This window comes from Drosophila serrata, unplaced genomic scaffold (genome assembly GCF_035046125.1).
Source record: "Drosophila serrata isolate PLE 108 unplaced genomic scaffold, ASM3504612v1 contig_382, whole genome shotgun sequence".
NCBI classification, from domain to species: domain Eukaryota; kingdom Metazoa; phylum Arthropoda; class Insecta; order Diptera; family Drosophilidae; genus Drosophila; species Drosophila serrata.
This window is the reverse complement of record NW_028257280.1, coordinates 27,111-52,704: the sequence shown is the minus strand read 5'-3', so window position 1 is coordinate 52,704 and position 25,594 is coordinate 27,111. Positions and strand designations below refer to the sequence as shown.

The following is a 25,594-nucleotide window of genomic DNA, read 5'->3' as shown; positions in this document are numbered from 1 at the left end:
GTTTATGGTGCCAAAGGAACAAGCAATTAAAGCATCAGTAACAGTGAGCAAAACACGACTACGCAATGGTGCTAGTGGAGAATGCAGTTCAAGGGCAAAAAAAAACTCTTGTTAAGGCGCTCCTAATGGTTTTAGGTGTTAAGTAGAGGCAATTATACCAAAACTAAATCTACGAGCACGAACAACAACAGCAGCAACAACAACAACGACAACATCATATCACATCGCGCACAGCAATAAACAAACAACGAAAAAACAGAGAGCCACAGATTTGGAATAGGTTTTTGGGTGTGATCAAAACAGGAAAGCGAGGACTACCAAGCTAGGATATTTAGACACTGATTAACCGATGGAAACTTAGCAGGGTTCGGTTTCGCCGCCGGCCTTCTCAGTGTCCAAGTAGCAAGAGGAAAATTTAAGTAATCGAGGAACGCAACAGGAAACGGAAACGAATTCGGTTGGTTGGTTTTTCGTTTTTCTATTTTTCTGCGGGAACACATAGCATAAGGCACATTTTTGGTGGGGTTTCGGATATGGATAGCATTTTTGTATTTTCTGAGCCGCCGCCAAGACTTACATTTGAGCCACATGACCACTGGCAAGGCACATGTAGCACTGGCTTTGGTATTGAGTGTGTCTTGAGCTTGATTATGATTGAATGGTCTCGTGCGCGAATTTACATTGTAATTAGCATTGGGCATCGTGTTGAATCTGCTGTTGTTGTTGTTGTAGCTGCTGCTGCTGTTGCTGCTACCAGGGGAGAGCCCGTGGCTGGGGGCGTACTGCGGCGACGGGGGCGGCGTAAATAAAGCACTCGTTCTCTGATCCTGATCCTGTTGCTGACACCGCTGCTGATACTGCTGCTGCAGCATCTTGAACGAAACACCCTGCTCAGACTGGGCCGGCTGGAAGATACTGGCTGTGCTGTACGACGCCTGCGGCTGCCAGGTGGATGGCCTCCGATTCACGGGTCCAGCCTGGTTTCCGCCGCCTCCAAAGATTCGCTGTTGTATCGTTTGCTTGGCCGCAGCCAGAGCGTGGGGCGAGATCAGTACGGGCGAAGCCGTCTGAGGTGACAAGATAGACCGGGATGTGGCCACCGCTCCTGCTCCCATGAAGCCCATGAAACTGCTGCCACTCTGGGCACGCTTGGGTGCTCCGCCCACCACCCCGTCGCCCCCACTGCCATTGCCAAAGCCGTTGCCGATGCCATGAAACGGTGTTGGCCGGCGTATCACTAAAATTAAGATGATGAGTCAATGAATATGATGAGTATGTGTGCGGGAAAGGATGGGCTTGGCACTGGGTTGGACAAAAATCAGAGCCGAGGGAATCCTTAAACGATTCTCAGTCCTTATATATATTAGATAACACACACCTATGACTATGTTGAAACTTTATAACTTTATGGCAAAATTTGAGACAATATATTACATTGACTTGATATCAATGAAATCGTTAAATTTAAAACACATTTATCGTGAGGAATGATTTAGAGATCAAAGGAATTGTTAAGAGGCAAGAACTACTCAAATTTTAAAAGTTTAATTATATTTTTACAATAATTTAATATTTAATGTATGAAAGAAAAATGCTACTTATGTTTACTATTCCCACAGTTCATGTATTTTAATTCGCCTCTTTGCCCATTCCCAAGTAGTCCAGCCCTACGATGTGATAGTCAGCAAAAAAGAAGGCGAGAGACGAACACAGGTGAGTTCAATGTCGATGACTTGGTGAGTGTATTATTGCTTTAGGACTTTTAATTAACTTTTTTCGCCTTTTGTGGACCACTGGGCCAAGCGAAAAAGCAAATCGGAAGAGGGAATCGCGTATATTTGTTGGTTTTGCTGATGAATTTGGGTGAGGAGATTATATTTCAAAAGCCAAATATAATCCATGCAGCACTCGGCTTGCAAAACGTTCACATACACATTAAAAATGGATATTAATTAAGTATATATGAAAAAGTAAATATAGAAACAAGACGATGGCACCTGGCGGGTTGCGGTCAGCACAAGTCGAACCTTTATCGTGGAGAGATATTACATATATTGCTTCAGAAGTCTTTTCAGTGGTACATTTAATTAGTTAGATATAAATTACCTGTATATAAAAAATACACGAAAATATGATTTTCCTCTAGAATTTTAAGTATTTGTTACAGCTTAAGAATTTAAAAAAAAGGACACTAACTTCTGCACGTAGAGTTTGTATATCTTTGCAATATGCAATTCGATAATAATTAATACATAAAAAATTTTATATAATAAATGTTAAACAATAGAAAATCCCAACTAGATTGCATTCTATTTATTATTTCCCACCATATCTAAGCATAAGAATGGTAGTAAATATTATTTGTTATTGAATTGTGTGTGATGGTCTTATGTTTTTAAAATTAATTAATTAATTGCTAAAATAACGACGCTATGACCATCTTAGAAACATGCCTTGTAAATATAAATATAAGTGTACTACATTTTTGTAGAACTATGACAAAGGGAATTCTTTTTGTTGCATATTATTTTGATACAAAACAACTTATCTATTAGACATTCTCTTTTAAAATTATGCACCCATTATAAAATTTTTATAATTTTTAATTGACCTAATATATAGTGTTTTAGCCAAAATGAATAATAAAGGCATTCCCTTTTATAATAATTAAAAAAAGGACAAACTGAAGCTAAAGGGTCATATTTTAAGAAACAAATCAAAGAAATACATATATATCTGTGCATTTTCCAACATCGAGGATGATGAAATAATTGTGCATTGATATTTCTTTTAATTGAATTATCCAATTGCAGACTGGAAGGGTATAAAAATATCGATATCATTATGGAATCTCCAAGCGGAACTTCCATTCGACTTGTGCGCCGACCTTTAACCAGATCCCGGATACTTATGATAATAATAGTAATGTTGTGCTAGTAGTCAAACTTGAAAGCGCTGCGTGGTTTAGCTTAACTTAACTACGGATGTTGTAGTAGTGGCTATCGAAGCTATCGTAGCTTTAAGAAATAGGCATGCTAGGATCACTTACCCGGTTGAATTGCATTTCCGATGATAGCGCGAGCGTTCTTCAACTTACGCTCCCGATCCTGCAGCGTCACGGGCTCGTTAACACCGATGGTCTCCGTCTGGGCGCACAGCTGATCAACCTCTTTGCTGGACTCCTTCTGGGCTTGCAGCAAAAGAGCAATGGAGTTCTCCATGGAACGACGCGCCTCGTCCAGCGAAAGGGATGACACCGAGTTCTTAGAGTCACTGGCCTCGAGGGACTGACTGGCCAACACTGGCGATGCGGGTGGAGTTCCCAAGGCCTCAGCTTCCTGAGCAGCAGCCGCAGCGGCCGCCACTTGCTCCTGGGCCCTCAGCTCACCGGGAGTGGGGCTTCCCGTAGCCGGAGGATTGATGGCCTTCCGCTCAAACTCCTTCTTAAAGCTGCCCACACTTACACCGGGTATGCTGAGTTTCTTAGGCTTCTCTGCAGTCAGGGTTACTGGCGGCGGGGGCTGGAACTTCTCTGCTGTCTCTAGGATGCGGGATTTTCGGCGATCGGCGTTGAAATTATTTAACGTGGATTCATCCTGCAGACTGCACTTGCGCACAAACGGAGGAGGCTGTGCAGCTCCTACTGCCGGCTGCCCGGCTTTGGAGGCGCACTCATTAATGGCATTGACCAGATCGGCCGTCTTGTGCTTATTTACAAACTTCTTTATCACCTTTGTGGCGTCCTTCTCCTCAGGAATCTCCGCCACCGCACCTAGTTTTCCTCTGGTGGCATCGCGGGCAACTGCTGATGGACCTGATGGTGGCATGGTCGATGTGATATTAGTATTACCGATGCCGCCGCCGATCAGTTGCTCGCATAAATCGCCAACCATTTGCATGTCTTTCTGGGAGTAACTGGGAGCTGCGCCAGCTTCCTCCGAAGTATGACCAATCGGATCCGCCTCCATTGGCATGTCCTGGTGTATGACGATAGCCTGTGGTATCTCAGCTAGTGGAGTTACTTGTGGTGCACCCACTCTGATCACAAAAGAGCTGTTTGCCGGCTTCTCCTTTTTGGCCGTGTTTCCTGCCGCATTCTCCATGGACACAGTAGGTTGCAGTTTCCTCTTGGTTTGCACCGGGCTCTGGGCAGGAGTAATGGTCCTGGTAGGCGAGGGCATCAAAGCTGCTTCACCTCCGGCTAGAAAAGATTACGAAACGAAGACAGAGACAGAAAGAGAGGGTGGCGTGGTTTAATGAGTTTGGTTAAATGACTTTGGTTCCAAAGATTTCAAGGACACTCGCGAGTGAGGGGCGTTGGTTATTTGTTTCGGGATTGGTCCGAGAGGGGATCAGTTAGTGAGTAGGTCGGATTCGGGGTCGGTGGGTGTTGGTGTTGGTGTGGGGCGGCCAGTTAGTCTTCGTTTATATACACAAGAGGCTGGGGCGGTTTGACGGACTATTTTATGTCTGAATGGTTACAAATCCAAACAAAGCGACCCAGCCTACAAACTACTTATTAATTTTAACTCGGGTTGCTGCACGGGAACCTCTATCTCATACTCTGGGGATCACTCAAATGATTCGAGAAGCAATAAGCAGTCCGACGAGAAGGCCCACTCACCGGCAACCATGTCCAGTATACGGCGCTCCGCCTCCGTATTTGGTGGTCCCATATCCCGGATAGAGCCCACGGAGTGCGAGCGTGGGACGCGTTCGTTGGCTGCAGCCTTAGCAGCAGCTACTCCATCCGCTGACGGCACCACCAACTGGTCCGGCGTGATGGCTGAAGGCGTGAGGGAGAGCAGCACATCAAGCCGAACAGGCGTTTGGTTGGCCAGGTCCTCGGCTAGATCCAGGCAGGACACGTTATCATTCTCATTCACCCACCAATGAGAGCAGATCTGCTCGATGGTGGCTCGCTTTTTTGGACAAACCGTCAACATATCGCGAATCAGGGTGGAGGCGCGCGAGGGTTTTCGCGGCTCATAATAGTCCCCCTGGCTAATTTGCTTGACTAGCCGCTTAAAGTTGGAGCCGTCAAATGGCATGGAGCCGTAGACCAGCGTATAAAGGAGTACGCCCAAAGACCAGCAGTCCACCTCGGGTCCCTGGTACGGGGTACCCTCCACGATCTCTGGGGAGGCGTACAGTGGTGAGCCGCAGAACGTGCCCAGCAGGCGTTGATCATCGAAGACATTTGAGAGACCAAAATCGGCAATCTAAATTAGGACAAATTAGTCTTTAAAACATTTCGGCAAGAACTGTTCCGTTAGGTAAACAAATCTAATCAAAGTTATGCGCACCTTAGCGTTGCCCTTCTCGTCCAGCAGGATGTTCTCCAGCTTGAGATCCCGGTGGCAGATTTTGTGTTTGTGACAGTAGTAGACTGCGGTGGCTACTTGGCGGAAAATGCGACGGGCTTCCTCCTCGCTAAGGACCTTCCGCTCAGACAGGTAGTCGTAAAGTTCGCCGCCTGCGGCAAACTCCATGACAAGCACCATTTTCTCGCGGTTCTCGAACACTACAAGGACTCTGTCACTCTCTACATTATTTAAAAAAGAAAGAAGTAGTTACCCTCGTAGATGTGGATAATGTTCGGGTGATACACAGAGCTCATTATCTGCACTTCGCGCCGTATGCGCACCAAGTCAGCCTCTGCTTCGATTTTGCACTTCTTTATAGTTTTGATGGCCACCTCCTGACCGGTCTCCTTATTAATTCCTAACTGCACTTTCCCGTAGGTGCCTTGTCCCAGCTTCTTAATAATGTCAAACCTGAAGGCAATTGGAAAATATATATAAATAATGAGAACAGAGATTATCAAGTAAAAATTGTTTGGTAGAGTTTCCCCCGAAACCAACACTAGGAACACTTACCTTTGACGCAGCTTTTTGCGGTGATTGTTCATCTTGACGTTGCCCGTATTGTGGATGCTGCTCATGATATTGTCTATTTGATCCTGCGGTATCCCCGATGGATGCGCTGAACTGTTGCCAGTGCCGTCGAGTCCCCCAGGAGTAGCGGATTCTGTCGTGGCTCCTGCGCCCGCACCACCCGCTGCTCCATGGGGCGTCGTATCGGGTTGGCTAATCACCATTGCTGTAGATGTGAATGCAAATATCTCTGGGAGGTATTCGACGGATGCGACAACTGCTTTCAAAGCTGGATGTGTGGCTGGGTCTGATGTCGAGCCAGCACCACTAACAGCCGACGCAAATTACTGAAATAGACGGAATCGAAAACAAGGGTTTAGTTAGCAACTGAGCCAAACACTCGGGCAGCACTCATCTATCAATTAAGTGCATTGGGGGCAATCGCTCTCGGGCATAAAGTGCGGGAAAATCGGGAAAAAGCTTGTTGGTAGACGTGCTGGGCTTTTTCCTGAAAAGCGTGCAAGAGGCAGAGCCGACCGAAACCTACACTTGACCCAGTTTATAATTATGCCCAAGCCAAGCCCAATTTCTACTCCCGGCTGGAAGTCCGGCAACGCATATTTACCGCGCAGTATCATGAAAGTTTTGTTTCTTTTAAATTTCGGGTTCCAGCAGTAGTTCATAAATATTAATATTAAAATATATACACATTTTTCACAGCTTGTTATTAATAGATTGCCAAAAGCTGTCAACGACGGAAAAAATATTTCTCCCGACATCAGGCAATAATTTCAAAAATTCTATAGTTTGAAATGAATGAAATCAGAGAACGAACAGGGATTATTTTCTACATTGCCAGTCGATAAAGTACAATAACTTATTGAAATACCGGTTTATAATTAGTGATTGCATAGAAGAATGACGAATTTTTTACTTAGAGTTTTGCCACTTTGTCAGGGATAAACCAATCTCCTCATTTGGGTGGGACGTTTATGCAATTTGGAGCATCAGAGCAACTTACTCGTTGCTATCTGCCTTCACCCAAAAGTTCACAAAGTGACATGCTTAAAGTGGTCACTTGAAAGCCACTTCCCACACAGGTCCCCTAGCCTCCCATTGTGCTGCCTGAATGAGGATTGCGATGCTTTTAGAGAACTAATCTATCAGCATTGTGGAGCAGTAGCGCTCTGGCACTGCACCTGTGAGCAGCTGCCTGCGCTTAAGCTGCCGCGTTTTGTCTCGGACAGTTATGACCAGCAAGCCATGAAAAGGAGGAAAGCAGAGCCATAAGAGCAGGCACTTTAGGGACTGGCCCCCCTTAGGCTGGCATCGTTCCAATTACAAATGTGAACTTAATGGCTAGTAAATTAATATGTAACCACAACAGAGCTACGGAAAGGGCAGCCTTTTGCTGGGGCCATGTGCAGTGCTTGGCACAAATCCCTCCGATCAGCTTTTCATACTCTAACCACCTTCTTGTTGCTAAAATTAATAAATTCATCTTTACATGCAATTATAATGCCGAATTCCTTTGCACAGAGATCAAATATTCCTTCTTTTCTTATATCAATGGGTACAATATTTTTGGGAATGTACATATTTATCACAAAGAGTAAGATTTGTTTCGCAATTTGCAGTTTGCAGATAGAAAAGCTTATTCTAGAATTTGATATCTTGGGCATTTGCTTGGGAAAGCCAAATTCAAAATCAAAATCAGGGCATCGAACATTTTTCAAAGGCCGCTGAACTCGGCCTGGTGGCTTCAGTTTCACGTCTTCAAGATACAATAACATTGCGCGGCGTCCAGACTTTCCGTTTCAATTTTTTTTCTCTACTTTTTCTTTTTCAATTTATTTTTTTGGCACTCAGACAGCACATGTCATTGAGCAGCTAGCGAAACAACTAACTATGCACTGTGGCTGGGTTGAGATTCAAAGCGGCAGGGGCGGCGAATAGCACCCGGCAGAGATAAACACCCAGAGCTGTTCCCTTCCATTTTCCTTGGCCGAAGTTGTTGAAATATCTGCGCTTGCTCTTCCGTCAGTTCGGAATTTTTTGCATCTTTGTCGTTTACGTAAAGGGAAAATATTTTCTTATTTTTTCTGTTGGCATTTTATTTGTATTTGCCGCTGAAGCCCCGGCTACTGCTACTTTCGACAGGGACAGCAACAATAAATTCCATCCAGATAGGCAATGTAAATATGCAAATGTGAATGTTTTTCTGGGTCAAGTCAAGTGCGACATTTCGGCCAGCTATTTTTGCCAGACGCAAATATTAGATTTTTCTGCGTTTCTTCCAGTTCTCAGATTTTCTGTGCATCCAGCCAGGCGGGAAATGTCTTATAAAATCGGTAACAATAGCATAAATTAAGTAACGACCATAAATGAATGATAAAAATCGTCCTCTGCAGCACCAACATGGATTTAATGGCATCATTAACTTTTAGCTTCATGTGATTCGAGGGGGGGCGGCAGTCAATAAGTGGGTGGGAAGTAGCAGTGCCTGACAGCAGTTATAGAAAGTGGCAGCCACTAAGCGCGAACATATCGAATGTATTGCCATATTATTTTAGTTTCAGAGAAATTCCACACCCACATACATAGAATTAATTTTTATACAATAGAATTCATATTCAAAATGGGGAGAAAATATTGTCTCTAGCCTTTACTTTACCCATTTAGATATACCAATCAAGTAAATAATTACAACAGGGAAAGGAAGGAGAAACTAAACGCACAGCGCAGTTTTATTTCTTTAATGTTTGTGGCTAAACATAAACAAAACTGCAGAAACAAAAAATGTTCAGCAAAATAAGAAAGCCAGCGAGAGGAACAAGAAATGTACGGCATTTCCTTCGCTCGCAAAAAAGTTGACTAAGGCAAGTTCGCACTCGCACCCACACCACAGAGTTCGCGTATACTGCAAATTTTCCATCGCATAATTTGTGACTGTGTGTGAGTTTTCCTGGTGGATGTGGGAATTTCACGCTCTGCTCTTCCTACCGGTTCAAAAAAAAATAAATAAATAAATAAAAAATACGTTTAGTCGTTACGACATACGAAAACGGCTATCGTTCTAAGGAGAATCATGTGTAAACGGTGGGTGAAAAATTGTACTGAAACTTTCATAAAAAACTAATATTTGCAAGTTGGTGAAACTACGTTTGCAGTGCTCCAGCTGTGCATTCATTACAATTAAAGCTTTTCAAAAAGGCTTGCAAAAGTAACTAATAATCTCAGGCAACTAAAAATCCGTAAGACTGTGAACTTCTTATGGCTTGTATAAATTCTTATTATTGAAATCCTAACTAAACTGGCCATACTACTACTACCATATACTGTCACCAGTCTGCAAAGGAGCTAAACTACAAGTGAACGATTAAACCTAATGAATTTTATTGGATACACATGAGTTCATAAACTGACATATGAGAAATCTGTTTTTCTGAAGAACCCAGTCTATTTTAATGATTTAGTTTAGAATCACTGAACAAACTCCATTGACAAACAGAAGAGCCAGTAAAAGTAAAATTAGTTCTAATCGAATCACACCTATTGGATTATCTATTGCCTCTGTGTAAACTCTCAAATTTAATACATAAATGCACATAAACGATGATGACATGCGCGTTCATATATAGGCATATATAGTGCACTTATGTCAAATTAAGGCAACCGTGCGTGTACGTAACATTTCGCGGAAATGAAGAAATGGCTTTTGTGTGCCGCACACACTCATATCAAAATAGTGAGAACGAAAATGAAAGCAAATAACTTTGAAGGGGGGGAAAGGAAATCGTGATAATTGCCAAATTAATTGTATAGTTCGCCAATTTGGACAATCTAAGTTCGTGTCTCAGATCGCTTCCATTACAACGAGAAGCGAAAATCTGTAATATTTTGAGGTTTTCTTGTCAGCATTAATGCATCTGCGAATGCCTCCGCCAGAAGCTGAAAATCTTTCAGAGAATCGACAGGCGGAAACGTCGTCTCCGCCGTATTTAAAGTCTCGGTTCTCCTGGTAAATGAGAAAACAAAATTAAAAGAAATTTTTAAAAATAACTTTTAGCTAACACGCAAGAGGAATTTTTATTTGAGCAAAAGACCAGCCAGAAAAGCAGCAGCGAAGCATACGAAAAATGTAAAAGCAGCCAAAAGAGACAGCTAGCTAGGAAACTAGAAAACATACCCCGAAACTAAGTGGCATAGATTGCACGATGGTGATGGGAGGGAACGACGAACGAGGATGTGGTCCGGAGAAGCCAAAACCGAACCCCAAGAGCAAATTCAAATACAAATCTGAAGCACTAGTATATATCTGAAAGAACGCAAAGCAGCAACGTGTCCCTCTACTTAATATTCTTCTGACTGAGACTCGGCATTTTCTCTTTATTTTTTTTCGTATTTGGTTCTTTTCGGGATAATGCTGTTATAGATACACACTGATACCTTTCGGCTGGCTCTGGCTTATTATTTTTCTTCTTGCAACTTTTCATGACCAGCACTTGCACGCACACATCCACCGCCACACACAGACTAAAATTCAAAAATTCACATTTATTTTTCACATTTTCCTTTTCGTCGAATTGAAAAATGGTCGCTTTTGGCTCCCCTCTTCTACCATATGTAGTATAAATCCATCTTTATATATTTTTATACCGTGGGCTATCTGTGCACATATAGATATCTATAGGTTTTTAGGTATATGTGTGTATATATGACTATATATACAAATAATTCGCGCACTTGTCTTCAGACGCCTTGCTCGCGTTGCTCTATGCGGTCGACTGACACAGCGCTGAAAAATTTTCCTCGATTTTCCCGAAGAAAATACAGAAATCCGCTGAATATCGCGTCTCGCTGATGCTCTTCGGGGCCCATTGTTGTCCTAAAAATAAATGCACTATTCTCTCCCCGAAAACGCTCGAGCGTGAGAACTCAACCTCTCCCTCATTCTCTTTATTTTTCTGTTTGTATCTTGGTTTCGGTAGATGCGTCGGTCGGTCTTTATCTTAAAATCAAACTCTCTTATCTCTCCCTCAGATACTCCCGATTTCAGCTTTACGAGTGAGGCGCGTGCCGTGATAAAACGGCATTATGTGAGAACCGATTCACGATCACTGCACAGCATATACATACGAGGGTTGATTTATTTGGACATAATATCCGCGTTTCATAATCCTTTGTGTACAAAAATTAAACACATAACTCACATCTGCAAAGATCGAGGATGTGGAGCAAGTCCAAATTAAACTACTTGCTATTAAGGAAAATTCTTTACGTAAATTTTCAAATTATTTGTTTCACTTTTCGAAAGCGAATTGCAATAAACCTCTGTTCTGGGAATGTAAATATTTTATTTAAATTTTAATAAAAACAAGAAAGGAAGCTAACTTCGGCACGCCGAAGTGTATATACTAACGGACAGAAGGACAGACGGACAGACGGACAGACGGACAGACGGACATGGCTAGATCGACTCGGCTGTTGATCCTGATCAAGAATATATATACTGAATATATATATGTGCCTCCTTCACTGCGTTGCAAACTTCTGACTAAAAATATAATATCCTCCAAGGGTATAATAAAATAATACCTGCCACGAATGTAACATTTGTCCATATTATTTCGAACACACTTCTAGCTAAGTGTAACGTTCTATTGAAAAAGATGGACATGCATGGCATTACTCAACGCTAAGCTGGGTGGCCAACAACATTAATCAACACAGTCGAGAGCGCATACTGGCATCATAACTCTGGAACCTGGCACTATGTGCCCATCCGTATGGTCTCCTGACACTCACCTGTCACTGATTTTGCTCTGACTCCAAAAATGGGACTGTAAGTAAGCTCGAGCACACACTAGCTAGCACACTCTATGATTTAGTCTCCGGATTTTTATACAATTGAAAACAAAGGAAGGTAAAACGGCAATGGTACCAGTTGGAAATTATTGACTATTTGGGTATACCAGACAGGAACTAATAAGAAATAAACAGCTTTTTGGTTCTAGTCACATTTTGAAATATTGATATAGTTGTTTATATAAATCTTAACTTCAGTATTACTGACTAGGTTAACAAAAAATACTTTCGTTTGTGCAATGCACTTTTACTTTGCATTTGCATATACAAAAAACGTATCAGCGTTGGACGAGCAATTGACAAATGCTTTAGACGGGTAGCTGCGAAGAAAGTCATAATAAGGATGAGGAGGTGGAAACATCATAAGTGCATTATTTAACCTTTTAATTGTCTGTTCGAGCATTAAATATTGCATGCCAAGTTTATTACCTTTTAGGGGAAGAAAAAGTAAATATCTGCCCAGCTAAAGGTGGGCGACCAGTTTCGTGTTTCCGTCGAGGAAACGTCTGAGAAATGGAGCGTGCTGGCAATCTGGGTCAAGTAATGTAATTGAAAGGATACAACCTACGGGCTGGGTGCTCATTTATCTATCCATATATGTATACATAGTTCGTCTGAAAGCGGTAGACGGTCAGTCGGTCGGCTAGACATACCGACAGATGTATATACAGGAAGGCAGACGGACCAGGCAGTAAGTCAATGCTTAATAGCAAAAAGGAGCTTATATAATTTCCGCACTGCGCATGATGGTATATGTCAAGTACAATTTCCAAATTTCGGTATTTATTCTGTGTTTTGGGTTAACTTAAGTCAAGATCAGGCCTCCAGGTCAGAGGAAGATGGACACGGAAAAAAATTAATTCCGAAGACAACCCATAAATATAGTGTTAACGTCCTAAAAACACCTGAAATCAAGTGTTTTCTTCACGCAGTGCTGGTAATGGGTAATGGGTGTCGAAGGAGCTTACATGTGTGCGTGCGCCATCAAATGATCGACCTAGTTAAGACCTCGCTCGCCTCGTTTTCGCCTCATGCCTGCGTCTGCACTTGGCACATGCAACAGCAAAAAGTCACTCAAAATGTAGAGAGAGAAGTGGAAAAAGGAAAGTGAAAAACCTGCCTGCCAAAACGTCGCCAACTAAAACAAAAGCCGCGTGAAATCAAGGTGCGGGAGTGTGTAGGAGGGTGGCAGTAGCACATGTGCGTGTCAGCTTCGGGAGCTGCCTTAAAAATAAATGTGACATTGCTGGAGTTTTGTTTGTACGCCAACTTCAACCGGAAGTGCCATTTTCGCTGGCTGTTCAACTTTTTGTTGGTTCAATAAAGCTCGACGCGGGAGAGGGAGCCGCAGAATGGGGACGGAAACTGGATTGGTGCCAGAAGCAGGGAAAGGATGTGGGGACTCTCGTACGTATACGTAACATTTACGTATGCCATGTTGTACGGATGCGTTAAGTATTTTGAAGGCGCTCATTAATAGCCAACTTTCGCTCGAGTCGAAACTGCACACCTAAAACAGATAAAAGATATCTGCGGTTATTAAAAACTTAACTTGAGTAACCTAAAAAAGTCTTTCGCATTTGTCCCCCATACTCACCACGACTTTTACATCTGCTTTATGATCTTTCGCTGCTCACTTACACAACTTTTTCAAAGTGTCAGTCTAAAGAAGAAAAGAAACCTTTAATCATTCCATTGCACGTAACAAATTTCATTGCACTTGAAATCGAATGACCAGCCTGCTAGGGAATGCAATATGGTAACTACATGGCTTGAACACTGGTGAGTGAATCTTTGTGATTGTGTTTGCTACAACTAGTGTGCGATAGTCAGTGTGAGCCATTTACACGCTAAGCGTAATTGACTTTGCATAACGCAGGGGAGAGCTTTATGTTACTGTCCTGACTCACGACTGACTAACAGGCAGGAATATTGTGATAATTAAATTTCTTTTGGTAATTACAATGATGGCATTACATATAAGTTAAGCTAAACAGAGAGTGATTTCAGCGACAAGTGGATAATTATTTAGTGTTTCGCTCACTAAATTACAGAAGTAAGCCACTCTGCCAAGAGCAACATCCGCAACATCCACAAACATTTGCAGCATAAGCAGCAACGGCGTCGACTACACCAACTCGGTTTTCACTCATTTACTTAATTGAGTTGTCGTTGCCGTTGTTGTGCTCCTTTTTTTGCGTATACGCTTGTTTCTTTCTGTGGCCAAGTTTGCGGACCGGGCCAAAACGGCCGAACGAGGTGAGCGTGGAATGGGCTTGTGCTTAAGCGCTGCGGTCGACTGCTGTTATGGTTGCCACTGACATTGTAATTGTCACACATCGTGGTTAGCCGCCCCTTTTCTTTTCGCCCTGCGTTTTCCATCACGAGTTTCCACTGTGCAGTTACGCATGTTGTTAGTCACACCATACTCTTGACGCAAATTGCCTCCGGCAACCACTTTATCAGCAGTATTTTGAACTTCTTTTGGGTAAGACATGGCAAGACAAGAGAGAAGAAAAGAGGAGTAAAGAGAACGGAAGCAGCAGCATCTGCAATCGCGGCGTATACGTAATTTTCTCAAGACTTATTTTCATACCCTTGCAGGGTATTATAATTTCAGTCAGAACTTTGCAACACAGTAAAGGAGGCACCTCCGACCATATAAAGTATATATATGTTATTCTTGATCATGATCAACAGCCTATCCGATCTAGCCATGTCCGTCAGTTTTAAAGCTATCTGAATGAAACTTTGTAGTTAGTCTTCTATATACTCTTACTCGTATATATGTCGGAATGGGCCGGATCGGACGACTATCATATAGCTGCCATAGGAATGATCGAAACATTAAAAAAAAAAAACAAGAAAGGAAGCTAACTTCGGCGCACCGAAGTTTATATACCCTTGCAGATAGAATTTCGATGACTAGGAATCCATACAATATAAAATATATATATATATTAATATTAAACAAGAAAGGAAGCTAACTTCGGCACGCCGAAGTTTATATACCCTTGCATATAGAATTTCTATGAATAAAAAACCATACAATATAAATGATATATATTTGTGTTAAAAAACAATGAAGTAATACCTGCTTTCATTGTATTCACCTATACATATTATATTTGCAGTTTTACATTCAAAGATTTGCATTTTTCCTCTACATCAAACGATCGTTCGTATGGCACCTATATGATATAATAGTCCGATTTTCATGAAATTTGACACAAAATTTAAGACTAATATAAAATGCCTATACCTAAAATTTGATGAAAATCAGTTGAAAACTGAAAAAGTTATAAATTTAATTGAATTAATTTCTCGATCGTTCCTATGGGAGCTATATGATATTAGTCCGATTTTCATAAAATTTTATGCAAAATTGTAGAGTATAGTAAAATGGCTATATCTCAAATTTGATTCAATTCTATTGAAAACTGAATAAGTTAAAAAAATTTTTGTAAAAATTTTCCGATCATTCCTATGGCAGCTATATGATATAGTCGTCCGATCCGGCCCGTTCCGACATATATACGAGTGAGAGTATATAGAAGGCTAACTACAAAGTTTCATTCAGATAGCTTTAAAACTGAGAGACTAGTTTGCGTAGAAACGGACAGACGGACAGAAGGACAGACGGACAGACGGACAGACGGACATGGCTAGATCGACTCGGCTGTTGATCCTGATCAAGAATATATATACTTTATATAGTCGGAGGTGCCTCCTTCACTGCGTTGCAAACTTCTGACTGAAATTATAATACCCTGCAAGGGTATAAAAACAATGAAGTAATACCTGCTTTCATTTCATTCACCTATAAATATTATATTGTCAGTTTTACATTCACAAATTTGCATTTTTGCTCCACATCTAACGATCTTTTGTATGGCACCTATGTGATATAGTCGTCCGATTTTCATAAAATTTGACACAAAATTTAAGACTGATATAATATGGCTATATATATATATTAACAGCCGATCCGATCTAGCCATGTCCGTCAGTTGTAAAGCTATCTAAAAGAAACTTTGTAGTTAGTCTTCTATATACTCTTACTCGTATATATGTCAGAATGGGCCGGATCGGACGACTATCATATAGCTGCCATAGGAATGATCGAAACATTAAAAAAAAACAAGAAAGGAAGCTAACTTCGGCGCACCGAAGTTTATATACCCTTGCAGATAGAATTTCGATGACTAGGAATCCATACAATATAATATATATATATATTAATATTAAAAAACAATGAAGTAATACCTGCTTTCATTTCATTCACCTATAAATATTATATTTTCAGTTTTACATTCACAGATTTGCATTTTTGCTCCACATCTAACGATCTTTTGTATGGCACCTACGTGATATAGTCGTCCGATTTTCATAAAATTTGACACAAAGTTTATGACTGATATGATATGGCTATATCTAAAATTTAATGAAAATCTGCTGAAAACTGTAAACGTTATAATTTTTAATTGTATTCATTTTTTGATCATTCCTATGTCAGCTATGTGATATAGTAGTCCGGCTTTTTTATAACTTTACACAAAATTGTAGATTAAAATAAAATGGCTATATGTCATATTTGATGAAAATCTGGTGAAAACTGAAGAAGTTATAATCTTTAATTTTATTAATTTCTTTTATTTCTTATAAAATGGCGATGTATCAAATTTGATGAAAATCTGTTGAAAACTGAAAATGTTATACTTTTTAATTGAATTAATTTCTCGATCGTTCCTATTTGAGCTATATGATATAGTCGTCCAATTTTCATAACATTTTACACAAAATTGTAGAATAATATGAAATGGCTATATCTTAAATTTGATTAAATTCTGTTGAAAACTAAAAATGTTATCACCACCGCGATTGTCAGCCTTCCGACAACAGCCACCGCCATTCTCATTCCTCTCAAATTTCTCGATCGTTCCTATAGGATCTATATAATATATTAGTCAGATTTTCATAAAATTTTACACAAAATTGTAGAATAATATGAAATGGCTATATCTCAAATTTGATCACATTCTGTTTAAAACTAACGGGCCGATCCGGCCCGTTCCGACATATATACGAGTGAGAGCATATAGAAGACTAACTGCAAAGTTTCATTCAGATAGCTTCAAAACTGAGAGACTAGTTTGCGTAGAAACGGACAGACGGACAGACGGACATGGCTAGATCGACTCGGCTGTTGGTCCTGATCAAGAATATATATACTTTATATAGTCGGAGGTGCCTCCTCTACTGCGTTGCAAACTTCTGACTGAAATTATAATAACCTGCAAGGGTATAAAAAGTTATAACAATTTCAGTTTTCAACAGAACTTGATCAAATTTAAGATATTATTTTTATATTATATATATAAATATATTATATTAAGATATTATTTTTATATTATATATATAAATATATTATATAAATATATTATTTTATATTACTCAACAATTTTGTGTAAAATTTTATGAAAATCGGACTACTTTATCCTATAGCTCCCATAGGAACGATCGAAAAATAATACAATTAAAAATTATAACTTTTTCAGTTTTCAACAGAATTTGATCAAATTTAAAATATAGCCATTTTATATTACTTTACAATTTTTTGTTAAATTTTATGAAAATCGGACTATTATATTATAAAGCTGCCATAGGAACGATCAAGAAATTAATGCAATTAAAAATTATAACTTTTTCGGTTTTCAACAGCTTTTCATCACATTTGAGATACAGCCATTTGACATTATCCTAGAATTTCAATTTTAATTTTATATAAATCGGAGGACTATACCATATACTATACTATACTATACCATAATCATATATAATACGAAAAACATATTTCACTTATTTCCCCTACTATAAAAAGCTCCTTTAAAAAAACCAAGAAGGCGTTAGGTGGGTGCAAGAATAATAGGTGATTGGAAAAGTTTTGAAGACAGAAATTTTTTATGCTTTACAAAAGAAATGCTCATTTCTCTCGAGATGCCAGCAGAGGTGAGTACAATGAATATACCCAATGGCTCTTGGCCAATTAGTTGAACAATTTGAATACGTATTGGATTTCTAAGAGATTTTAAGTGCAGATTTACTGCACATTTACCTGAGAATACTCTCTTATTTAACATATATTTCTTACACAAAAAAAGAAAACTTTAATACTTTTAACAATATGTGGTTTGGCCATAAGCAGACAACAAATCTTGGTGTTCTAAAATAACAAAGCTAACGAAAAGATGTTAAGAAAGGCAGCACTTTTAATCGCTATCGCCCATTTCCCTCTGCCTCTCAGTCGAAGGTCATTCTTATTGTTTTGTCGGTTGTCACTTGTCGCGCAATCGTTAGCAAACGCAGGCTGGCCCACTGCCGTTTTATTCGCTGACCGCTGTCCACTTGGGACGCATTGGACTGGGCCAAGCCTATCAAAAAATAAAAAGTGCGCAGACTGAAATAAACCGAAAATTAATTTAATTGCTTGTTTTTTGTGCCGCCTTAAGCGTTTTTACCCATTAAATTGAAGTGCAGACTGTAGGACTCAAGAACGCAGGGAAAGCAGTCGTAGCTTCCTAGTAAAACGCATGTAATTAAAATGCTTTTTTAACTTTTGTGTTGTTTTGTACTTTTCAGCGTACCTTGTAGTTGTTCAAGAGTTGTTCTCTTTTTGAAAAGGATTTTGCGCTGGTGGCGCTGGGAGGGGAGAAATGGGGTAGAGGGGCGCTTTTGTAACAATTATTAATTAAATGGTTAAACTATTACCAACAATAATGTTTGGTGATGCATTTTATTAAGATTGAAATTTACATTGTCCTGTGAATACTAATCGAAAAATAAAACATGTTTAAGTTCGCCGTTTAAAATTGAGATAAGAAGTTTACTCAAAGTAAGCTTAAAGTTCAAGTAAAACCATCGATAAACAATTGCTCACTTGATCTCCACATTGATTTTAAATTAAGCAAACAGCAAGTGCACATAAAAGTTGCACATTGCAGTTAAATAATTAAATGCATACTGGACCAAATAAAAACTTAGAGCTATATGAAAACCAAGTGAAATGAGTGAGCAGCTGCAGAAAATAAAACAACACAAATTTTGTAAATAAATTGGACAGGCGAGTGGCAGTCGAATTGCCACCTCAAAACTATGCCTGGCTGTGCATGTGGGCGTTGCCCAAAACCTATGCTTTTTCCCCGAACCTCTTGCCTACCCTCGATCTTCTCACAACTAAGCTGAAAACTAAACCTAGCTAACAAACTGTCGTTTGTTCATCTCATTCAAAACATTCATTAAACAAGTTTCAAAATTATTTCCGTTGAAAAAGTTCCGTCAAATTGTGAGTTGTAAAGGGTTTAAAGTAAAACGCTGCTGCGAGCAGATAGCAGCACATACTTTACGCCCCATTGGTTTAAGGTATTAATGTACTTAAGGATGTCTTTTGCATAAATTAAATATTCGACCATTATAAATTGACCCGCCCCGGAAATTGGGATAAGCATATGTGACCCGCATACACATCCAGCTGGTCAATTCTGCGGCACTCGCCTCCCTGACAGGGAAAAATAGAGACGGACCCACGTAATCCGGTCACAAACAGTCCTCTGTGATAGCCTATCACTGCGCCTTTCACACAGATTTCAAAGAACATTTTTATATCCTTGCAGGGCATTACAATTTCATACATTTTATTAAGAAATCATATTTTAATTCAGTCGCTTTTGCTTCCAATTGTTGATAAGAACAGAAAGCTGTTGTCCCCGAATCAAGTTAGTACCTCGAGGTAAGGGGTAAAGTAAGACTGTGCAAGGGTGTGTGTACGCTTGTGGGCGTGACTGACAGTGGAAGGCAGCAAATAGATTAAGAGACGCCTCTGTAGGAAATGAAAAAAGCAAGGAGCTTCAGTTAAGGAGACAAATTCTTTGTAAGCCCTGGATTCCGAATACTATAGGACAAAAGATAAAATCGGGTAGCGAGCTTACTATAGGGCAGAAGAGGAAATCGGGGAGAGAGCCATTTCAAACACACCCCAAGACGAAGCAAATCAACTGCTGAAAAGCAGCTTATTTAAATGAGTTAACACCATATTCAATGCTTTTTGTCGGGGAGCTCGAGGACATTATATTGAATATTTCAAATGCAAGTTAAATTTGTCGTGCATCTTTCTTGGTTAGATTGTCATTTGTTCCCCAAAAAATGTAATCCAAAGACACAAAGGATTATTTCACTATCTCCTGTCACCCTTTGGTTCTGGTTTGTTTAATTTCCACGTAATTAATTTTACTAATCTGCGAGCAACCGACTAGAGGTATGAGCCGAGAAAATTTGACTCCAAACTGTTTGGGAAGCCAAACCCGGATCATATAATTAATCAAATCTCTGTTTTGATAGTTGCGGTTGTGTTGGGTTTGAATTAGCTGCACTAATTACGCTTCATAGGATTATACACGCAGCATTAATTTGAGATCTTCCCTGATGTATAAGCTTATCAAAAGCAATGAATTAAACTGAATTAGAACTGAAGAATTTATAATTCCAAACCCTATGTTTAGTAGTGTCGAAAAGATTTACTCCTCGGATATGAGTGCTTGGGGAATAATTGATATTCTTAGTTAAACGCTTAAAATGTCTAAATTGATTGCTCTTTGGTTTTCCATTTTCCATGTCCACAAGCTAATATTTGATGTTTTTGTTCTAAATGTTACCACTTCTGATGTTACCGTGACGGAATGGACACGAGAGTGTTCCTGGAAATCGCCGACTGGGATCGGACAATTTAGGGCAGGGTTGATTGTTGCCGTGTGGATAAAGCAGCTACCCAAATATCTCAAAACATATTTACTCTAAATTTTGGGTCCAAGATGAAAACAAGTTGTACGAGAAGATAGAAGCTTTGTTGAGGTGTCATTAATGCCATCGGCAGAGGCGCACTGAAAGAAACCTGCATGCATATTTTTATGACATTATAAGTTATTCGCTTATACATTAAGATAAATACATTACAGTTATTTCTTAAAACATTCGCAGACCGTAACTAAATTTTAAATGAAACAAGAAAGAAAGCTCACTTCGGCACGCCGAAGTTTATATACCCTTGCAGATAGAACTTCGATGACTAGGAATCCATACAAAATAAATTATATATATTTACTAATGTAAAATGGCTATATCTCAAATTTAATGAAAATTTGTTGAAAACTGTTAAAGTTCTAATTTTTGGTTGGATTAATTTCTGGATCGTTCCTATGGGAGCTATAGGATATAGTAGTCCGATTTTCATAAAATTTTACACAAAATTGTAAGGTAATATGAAATGGCTATATCTCAAATTTGATTAAATTCTGTTGAAAACAGAACATCTCAAATTTGATGAAAATCTGTTGAAAACTGAAGTTGTAATTTTTAATTAGATTAATATTTCGATGGTTCCCATGTGAGCTATATGATATAGTAGTCCGATTTTCATAAAATTTTACACAACATTATAGAATAATATGAAATGGCTATATCTCAAATTTGATTAAATTCTGTTGAAAACTGAAAATGTTATAATTTTTTGTTGTAAAAATTTTCCGATCATTCCTATTGGAGCTATATGATAAAGTCGTCCGATCCGACCCTTTCCGACATATATACGAGTGAGAGTATATACAAGATTTACTACAAAGTTTCCTTCAGATAGCTTAAAAACTGGGAGAATAGGTTGCGTAGAAACGGACAGACGGACATGGCTAGATCGACTCAGTTGTTGATCCTGATCAAGAAGATATGTAAATACTTTATATGGTCGGAGGTGCCTCCTTCCCTGCGTTGCAAACTTCTGACTGAAATTATAATATCCTGCAAGGGTATAATAAAATAATACCTGCCTCGAATGTAACATTTGTCCATATTATTTCGAACACACTTCTAGCCAAGTGTAACGTTCTATTGAAAAAGATAGACATGCATGGCATTACTCAACGCTTAGCTGGGTGGCCAACAACATTAATCAACAAAGTCGAGAGCGCATACTGGCATCATTACTCTGGAACCTGGCACTATGTGCCCATCCGTATGGTCTCCTGACACTCACCTGTCACTGATTTTGCTCTGACTCCAAAAATGGGACTTCTGACTGAAATTATAATATCCTGCAAGGGTATAAAAACGTCAAACATGGCCTTTTCCTCAGTTCTGTATCTAGTTGCTGGTTGTTGCTGCGTCGAACATGTTGGTTTAATGACATAATTCGCTAAAAGTGAGACAGAAAGCAGCAACTGTGGCAGTTGAGAAGCAGAGGTTGCGGCAGACAACTAAATGCCGCCCAAATGCTCTTCATTTGGCACCATAGCCAGCCTTGACCGATATTCGAGCGCTAAACACCGACTCAATGGCATTAAACACTCACAGGCAGACGAAAACACACATGAGAAAGTGGCATAGATATGAGAATAAATTAAACATATGCATTTGCCCTGCGAATACGTTTCGGAATGCGTATTAGATATACTTTGATAATTTAGCTGTACAAAAAAAATATCAATAGAATTTTAAGTTGCCTTCACCAAAAATTCCTGAGTCTTACAAGCTTTTTATACCCTTGCAGGGTATTACAATTTCAGTCAGAGGTTTGTAACGCACTGAAGGAGGCGCCTCCGACCATTTAAAGTATATGTATATATTCATGATCAGGATCAACAGCCGAGTTGATCTAGCCATGTCCGTTCCTACGCAAACTAGTCCCTCACTTTGGAAGCTTTCTGAATAAAACTTTGTAGTTAGTTTTCTATATACTCTCACTCGTATATATTTCGGAACGGGCCGGATCGGACGACTATATAGGAATGATCGGAACATTTTTACAAAAAAAAAATTATAACATTTTCAGTTTGCAACATAATTTGATCAACAAGACTCTCACTCGTAACATATATATTTCGGAACAGGCCGGATCGGACGACTATATCATATAGCTTCCATAGAAATGATCGGAACATTTTTACAAAAAAAAAGGAGGCGCCTCCGACCATTTAAAGTATATGTATATATTCATGATCAGGATCAACAGCCGAGTTGATCTAGCCATGTCCGTTCCTACGCAAACTAGTCCCTCACTTTGGAAGCTTTCTGAATAAAACTTTGTAGTTAGTCTTCTATATACTCTCACTCGTATATATTTCGAAACGGGCCGGATCGGACGACTATATCATATAGCTGCCATAGGAATGATCGGAACATTTTTACAAAAAAAAAATTATAACATTTTCAGTTTGCAACATAATTTGATGAACAAGAAGAAGAGCATTGGAGATGGAAAAGCGGGTCAGCAAGCGAGGAGCAGCTACTCAAGTCGACGGCAGCTCCCAGAGGCACCTCAACGAGCTAACACAGTGTAAAGACTGCCAGGTGAAAGATCCTCTAGAGAGCGAAGGAGCGAGCGAGGTGACAGCTCTGGCTGCAGGTCAGAGCAATGCAATCAAAGCTCGTTTTTCACTGCAATATTTAAGTAAAGTATTTCTGCAAGTAACATTTGTCTTTACACAAACTCGATTTATTTGAAGAGCGGCGTTAGCCAAACGAAATTCAATTTAAGAAAATCAAATTAAAATCCCAACACGTATGTACATCAGTTTATCAGCGACCACCGCCCATCGAAGTACACACAGAGAATTTACTAAAACGACACCACCTCACTTGTTTAGAATATATTTTTAACAAATTGTCCGTTCTTATTAAATTTTATAGTCCACAAGAATTATCCTTTGAAATAACATATTCTGTCACTAGCCTGTGTAAGGTACATATGTAATTACTCAATCATTTTTAAAATTTTGTATTTTTGAACGGTTTAAAAGGTAAACCACATTAATAAAATTGGAGCCCAAATATTTTAAACAATATATAGAGGAAAATTTAAAAAATATGCACAACGATGTAAAGGTATTACATTAGATCCTAAGCTACATTTCAATATTGAAACCATTAAGCAGCCCTAATTTTTTCCAAGTGCCTGCCAACACAACAAAAAAGCAGCGACCCTAATGTCGACATGCCAAGCTCATGAATCATTCATTTTTAGGTATTTCTTTCTCACGTCTTTGGATGACAGTTGTGCGGCAATAAGTTAATTAAGCCCCCGCGCGTACCGCTAAAATTTTTTTGATAAGCACTAACCAGTCACAAACACATAGGGGGATATACTTTAGTAGGCTAATGAATGAAACCGCCAAATATAAAAGGCTGCCAGAAATGGGTGGTAAGTGTATGCAAGTCCAAGTGAGCTGTCCATTTACTTGCAAATATTTATTATACCCTTGCAGGGTATTATAATTTCAGTCAGAAGTTTGCAACGCAGTGAAGGAGGCACCTCCGACTATATAAAGTATATATATTCTTGATCAGGATCAACAGCCGAGTCGATCTAGCCATGTCCGTCTGTCCGTCTGTCCGTCTGTCCGTCTGTCCTTCTGTCCGTCTGTCCGTCTGTCCGTCTGTCCGTTTCTACGCAAACTAGTCTCTCAGTTTTGAAGCTATCTGAATGAAACTTTGTAGTTAGCCTTCTATATACTCTCACTCGTATATATGTCGGAACGGGCCGGATCGGACGACTATATCATATAGCTGCCATAGGAATGATCGGAAAATTTTTACAAAAAAATTGTTAACTTTTTCAGTTTTCAATAGAATTGGATCAAACTTGAGATATAGCCATTTTCCTATACTCTACAATTTTGCATAAAATTTTATAAAAATCGGACTACTATATCATATAGCTCCCATGGGAACGATCGAGAATTTAATACAATTAAATGTATAACCTTTTCAGTTTTCAACTTATGTTCATCAAATTTTAGGTATAGGCATTTTATATTAGTCTTAAATTTTGTGTCAAATTTCATGAAAATCGGACTATTATATCATATAGGTGCCATACAAACGATCGTTTGATGTAGAGGAAAAATGCAAATCTTTGAATGTAAAACTGCAAATATAATATGTATAGGTGAATACAATAATAGCAGGTATTACTTCATTGTTTTTTAACACAAATATATATCATTTATATTGTATCATTTTATTCATAGAAGTTCTATCTGCAAGGGTATATAAACTTCGGCGTGCCGAAGTTAGCTTCCTTTCTTGTTACAGTATAATATCGGCACGTACAAATGTTTACACAAACATAGGCTCCAAAGTCATTTTGGAACACTGAAAATTCCAGCAGTCAAAGATATTATAATTTTTGAATTAAAAACTAATGCGGTAGTAGAGCCATACCCAATCTAGTAAGTCAATCGATATTCTGTGAAGAATAAGATCTGAAGAATTTTTTACAATAATTCAAACTACCACCAACTCTTTTTCCCCAGTACATTTTAGGCCGATCAAATGTGGACTTTTTCATGCCCGCAGAAAATAATAAAAAAACTTAGCAACCCGAGTGTTTTGAATCGAGTTGACTCACCGAGGCGCTTTTAACGAGCCCACTCACCTCGCAATGCCCACACACACAGCTGTTTCCCCCTACGCTCGCTCTCTCTCTCTCTCTTTCTCTCTCTCTGCCTCCTATATAGAAGAAGGTGTTGATCACCTCAGCGCCAACTAACAGGTAGATATAACGAAATGGGATATTAATGGGAGCGAGCTACAGACCGGCGACCGGCGCCTCCGTGTGGCACAGCTGAGGCGTAACCGAGATGGTTAGCCGAAATAACTAGCCAGAAATGAAGTGCTGCTCGACACACTAAAATATCCCCATTTCGTCAGTTTTCCCTCCCAACACCCGCACCTTCAATGCACAATGGCAAGTGGAAACTTGTGCCAGAAAAGAGTGTGTGCGGTGCATATATTGTGTTGTTTTTATA

General features: G+C 39.5%; 1 protein-coding gene across 18 annotated transcripts in view; it reads right to left on the bottom strand.

Moving 5' to 3' along the window:
- Nucleotides 1–25,594, bottom strand: part of Nuak (Nuak family kinase 1) — a 41,062-nt gene that overhangs the window by 12,248 nt on the left and 3,220 nt on the right. For 5 of the 18 annotated variants that reach the window (XM_086839950.1, XM_086839956.1, XM_086839958.1 and 2 more), the window contains exons 2-7: nucleotides 5,880–6,223; nucleotides 5,578–5,777; nucleotides 5,307–5,524; nucleotides 4,625–5,222; nucleotides 3,050–4,201; nucleotides 578–1,237 (exon numbers count right to left, since the gene is read on the bottom strand). In XM_086839950.1, the coding sequence (XP_086696076.1) occupies nucleotides 578–1,237; nucleotides 3,050–4,201; nucleotides 4,625–5,222; nucleotides 5,307–5,524; nucleotides 5,578–5,777; nucleotides 5,880–6,100 (3,049 nt within the window). In that variant the 5' untranslated portion in view covers nucleotides 6,101–6,223. Of the gene's footprint in view, nucleotides 1–577; nucleotides 1,238–3,049; nucleotides 4,202–4,624; nucleotides 5,223–5,306; nucleotides 5,525–5,577; nucleotides 5,778–5,879; nucleotides 6,224–6,501; nucleotides 6,651–10,065; nucleotides 10,719–13,172; nucleotides 13,255–13,341; nucleotides 13,408–13,788; nucleotides 14,226–25,594 lie in introns of those variants that run through there. The other 13 variants (XM_020956168.2, XM_086839957.1, XM_086839962.1 and 10 more) reach the window with 10 other exon arrangements.